At 61.6% G+C, this 4,889-nt stretch overlaps 1 protein-coding gene across 1 annotated transcript; it reads left to right on the top strand.

Annotated features, from left to right (window-relative positions):
* The first annotated feature begins 1,277 nt into the window (after nucleotides 1-1,277).
* LOC137672750 (protocadherin alpha-2-like) lies at nucleotides 1,278-3,947 on the top strand. Its single transcript, XM_068417144.1, has one exon. The coding sequence runs from the start codon at nucleotides 1,278-1,280 to the stop codon at nucleotides 3,945-3,947; it is 2,670 nt and encodes an 889-aa protein (XP_068273245.1).
* The last annotated feature ends 942 nt before the right edge of the window (nucleotides 3,948-4,889 follow it).

Raw genomic sequence — 4,889 nt, 5'->3', positions numbered from 1 at the left:
TGAGGAAGAGGAACGAGAGCTCTTGCCTGAGGGCATGTCCGTGCTCCACGGCGAATTTGAGGTAGTCGTGTAGAAACCCTGTTGGTAAAGGAGACAAAGCAGAGGCAAAGAGGGAAGAAGAGAACGGGAGGGAAGGACAAGGAAGAGAGGAGAAGGAGAAAGAGGAGAAAGCAGGGAAGGAAGGAAGAAACAACACAAAGAAAGGCAAACAAGAACGATGCAAGCAATAGAAAGAAGATAAAATAAGAAACGATAAATGAGCTTACAAGCATGCACAGATGCTATCGCAGTACACAGGAAGGTGGTGAGGGAGAGAAAAAGAAAAGAAGAAATTAATGAAGAAATAAAAGAAGAAAGATTACAAAGAAGATAAAAAAGGAAGAAACCATAAAAGAGATGATCAGGTTGCAACAACATTATCTCGCAGAAGAATCGCAGAAGGAAAGGAAAAAGGTAAGGAAGGAATCCATGAAAGTAAGAAGGAAGGAAGGATAGACAAGGAAGAAAGAGACAGAAAAAGAAAGAGAGAAAGAAAGAACAATAGAGGAGATGACCAGCACGCACCGACGTTACCGCTAGACGCTGAAAGGAGCTGGTCCGCCTTGGTTAGAGTACCGCGCTCCGGCGGTGATTGCCCGTAATTAGCGCTGATGCCCCGTAATTAGCGCTGACAGGTCCGTCTTTGATCATGTCTGTCGCGGGGCCGGAGGCGAGTGGCGAGCTGCCAGGGGCGGTAAAAAAGAGAGAAGGATGGAAAGAGAAGGGAAAGGGAGTAAAGAATCCGGCAGGGCAGGGCATGAATGAAAAGAAGGAAGGTAAGAAGGAGACGGAACAGAAGAAAGAAGAAAGGGAAGAAAAATCGTAAGAAAGAAAGGAAGAAAGAGAGTAACAAAAAGAGAGAATTGAGGGAAGAAAGAATGAGAAATGAAGAAAGAGAAAAGAAGTAAAAGGAAGAAGAAAAGAGCAAACAAGCAAGGAAAAAAAATGAAAGAAGGAAAAAAAATGGAGAAGGGCAGGAAAGAGAGTCGAGAGGAGATGAGCAGGACGGAGCCGGGGACGCGGGCGGCGGCGGGGAGCGTGCGAGGCGGCGGAGCAGCACACGGTGTCGCTGCAGGCTCAGAAACGGCGGCGGAGCGGCGAGGCGGCTCCGCCCCGGTGCGGCGGAGAGCCCGGCTGTGAGCGCGGGGGGGCGGCGCGGGGCGGGCAGGAGAGCCGGGGCGTGCGGGCGGACGGCGGCAGCGGGGAGCCGTGCGGGGCCCGGGCGGGCGGCGTGGGCCATGGGCGTGTGTTGGGGGCCCGTGGTGCGGGTGCTGGTGCTGCAGGCGGCGTGGGCTCTGGGCGGCGGGCAGGTGCGGTACTCGGTGGCGGAGGAAGGCAAGGCCGGCACGGTGGTGGGCCGTCTGGCGCCCGACCTGGGCCTGGAGGCGGGCGAGGCGGAGGCGCGCGGGCTGCGGCTGGTGGCGCAGGGCCGGCGGGCGAGCGTGGAGGTGAGCGGGGCGAGCGGGGCGCTGGTGGTGAGCTCGCGGCTGGACCGGGAGGAGCTGTGCGGGAAGAGCGCGCCGTGCGCCCTGCGGCTGGAGGTGCTGCTGGAGCGGCCGCTGCGCGTCTTCCACGTGGAGCTGGAGGTCACCGACATCAACGACAACGCCCCGCTCTTCCCCGCCGCCCGCAAAAACCTCAGTATACCGGAGAACTCCCCTGCCGGGTCTCGGTTCCCGCTGGAGGGCGCGTCGGACGCAGATGTGGGAGCCAACGCGCAGCTCTCCTATACCCTCAGCCCCAGCGAGCACTTCTCTCTGGATTTGCATCGCAGTGAAGAATACCGGGAATCCCTGTTCCTGGTGCTCACGAAAGCGCTGGACCGCGAGACGCTGCCTGTGCACCGGTTGGTGTTGACGGCGAGTGACGGTGGCCGGCCGTCGCTGACGGGCACGATGGAGCTGGTGATCTCGGTGCTGGATGCGAACGACAACGCGCCCCAGTTCAACCAGTCGGTGTATAAAGTGCAGCTGCCGGAGAACGCTGCAGAGGGGACGCTGGTGGTGCGGGTGAACGCCACGGATCCCGACGAGGGAAGCAATTGCGAAATTACGTTCGCTCTGATCAAAACTTTTCCACCAAAGGCATTAAACCTTTTCATTTTAAAGCCGAAGACCGGGGAGATCCGTCTCGCGGGCGCCCTCGACTTCGAAGAGGTCCGTTCCTACGAGATCGAAATCGAAGCGAGAGATAAGGGGACACCCCCACTGTCGGGCCACTGCAAGGTGGTGGTGGAGGTGTTGGACGTGAACGACAACGCGCCGGAGGTGTGGGTGACGTCGCTGTCGGTGCCGGTGGCCGAGGACGCGTCGGTGGGGACGGTGGTGGCGCTGCTGAGCGTGCGGGACCGGGACTCGGGGGCGAACGGGCGGGTGCGGTGCGCGCTGTGGCCGGCGGCGCCGTTCGGGCTGGTGGCGACGTTGTCGGGCTCGTACTCGCTGGTGCTGCGGGAGGCGCTGGACCGGGAGCGGGTGTCGGAGTACGAGGTGGAGGTGCGGGCGGAGGACGGCGGGGCGCCGGCGCTGCGCGGGAGGCTTGCGGTGCGCGTGCCGGTGTCGGACGTGAACGACAACGCGCCGGCGTTCGCGCAGGCCGTGTACACGGTGCTGGCGCGGGAGAACAACGCGGCGGGCGCGGAGCTGGCGCGGGTGTGGGCGCGGGACCCGGACGAGGCGGGCAACGGGCGCGTGAGGTACTCGGTGTGGGAGGGCGGCGCGGGGGGCGCGTGGGCGGTGGGGGGGTGGCGTTCGGGGGCGGCGTCGAGCTACGTGTCGGTGGACGCGGAGAGCGGGCGTGTGTGGGCGCTGCGTGCGCTGGACTACGAGGAGGTGCAGGTGGTGCAGTTCGAGGTGCGTGCGGTGGACGCGGGGGAGCCGCCGCTGTGCGGCAACGCGACGGTGCAGCTGTTCGTGGTGGACGAGAACGACAACGCGCCGGCGCTGCTGCCGGGCGCGGGCGGCGTGGGGGGTGGCGGGGCGTCGGGGTGGTCGGGTCCGGAGTCGGGGGCGTTGTGGGCGTGGGCGGCGTGGGGGGCGCCGGCGGGGCAGGTGGTAGCGAAGATCCGCGCGGTGGACGCGGACTCGGGCTACAACGCGTGGCTGCGCTACGAGCTGTGGGAGCCGCGGGGCAAGGGCCCGTTCCGCGTGGGGCTGTACAGCGGCGAGGTGAGCACGGCGCGGGCGCTGGAGGAAGCGGACGGCCCGCGGCAGAGGCTGGTGATCGTGGTGCGGGACCACGGGGAGCCGTCGCGCTCGGCCACGGCCACGCTGAGCGTGTCGCTGGTGGAGGGTGCCGAGGCGGCGCTGGCGGCCGCGGGCTCGTCGTGGTCGGGGCCGGGGCTGCGGGCGGCGGCGGGCGCGGAGGGCGTCGCGGGGGCGTCGTCGTCGTGGACGAACGTGTGGCTGGTGGTGGCGATCTGCGCGGTGTCGAGCGTGTTCATGGTGGCGGTAGTGCTGTACGGGGCGTGGCGGTGGGCGCCGCGGGCGGGCGTGCTGTCGGGGCCCGGGCCGGCGACGCTGGTGTGCGCCAGCGAAGTGGGGAGCTGGTCGTACTCGCAGCGCCAGAGCCGGAGCCTGTGCGTGGCGGACGGCGCGGGCAAGAGCGACCTGATGGTTTTCAGCCCCAACTTGCCGCCGCCTCCCGGCCCCGCGGCGAAGGAGACGCAGCCGGAGCCGCCCGCTCTCCTGGACACGGTCAGTGGCCCTCCCTCTCTCGCCTCTCGCCCCTTCCCCCTTCTCGCCCTCACTTATCACCCGACCCCTGGGCAGGCGCTGTTTGGAGCCGGGCTCCTCCCGCGGGGCGTGAGGGCGGTGGGTGCTTGGCAAGTGCTTAAGGATGTTACCGGGACCTTTGCATCTGCCTTGGCGACCTTGCCGGAGCCCCGGGCTGTTTGTGTGGGGGAAGACTAACTAAAGGTGTTGCTGCACCCCGCAGCAGTTAGGGTCCGCAGCTGAGGTTTGCTGTTGTGGGTGTGAGTTGTTCTCCCGCAGAATGCAATCCCTGCCGATGGCGATGAGAGGTGCCAGGACATGAGCTGTGTGGACGCTCTTGGTTGCTGGTGTGTGGCATTTCCACCCGAGCTTGCTGAAGGGGTGCAAGACACGCAGGCTGTGGTGGTGACAGTCCCCCAGGCACTATTTACTGCTGTTTATTTTGCTGACTGCTGATTGTGCTGGTATCAGATATGTTTTCTTGACAAAACTCTGTCCTCCTCCTCTTTGATTCACCTTTGCAAGGTGACAGTTGGGACTCCAGGGATTTCTCTCCACGTGCTGTAATTTCTCCATTTTTATTGGCCCACAAGAGTCAGTATGAAAGTAGGGAGGGCGTGGCAGACTTTTCCTATGTTTTTTTCCAAGTATGTTTTAACCATAGTTGGTAGTCTAAAGTGTCCAGGCAGAAGAGTGTTACCCAAGACAGGTGTTAGAAACAGGAGTTTTGTTTTTATTGTCTTGTTTCCACCTTACCCCAGGTTTTGGTCTCTTGTTCCTGTCCAGAGCAGTGGCGTGATGCATTCTGGCCTGTTTTGATGTTTTCTAATATTTGCATGAGCAGCCACACGCTTAAAAAGGCCTGGAAATCTTTTTGGAAAAGCAGAAAACAAGGAAAACAAAACGAAACCAAAACTGCCCGCCAAAACAAAACCCAGGACAAATTCTCCTATACAGTCGATATTCTCCATTGCAGTGGGGTGCTCATCAACAGTTGGGTTGTTCTCTCTCAGCATGAAATCAATGCTATTGCCATTTAGAGCTCTCCCAACATCACCTTTAGAAAGAGCATCACTCCCAGGTCTGCTACATTTCCTTCTGAGAGAGCTGAAGCATTGCAGAACCTGAAGGGTCAGCTGC

The sequence above is a fragment of the Nyctibius grandis genome, chromosome 22 (assembly GCF_013368605.1).
Source record: "Nyctibius grandis isolate bNycGra1 chromosome 22, bNycGra1.pri, whole genome shotgun sequence".
Classification (NCBI taxonomy): Eukaryota; Metazoa; Chordata; class Aves; order Nyctibiiformes; family Nyctibiidae; genus Nyctibius; species Nyctibius grandis.
This window is presented reverse-complemented; position numbering and strand designations above follow the sequence as displayed.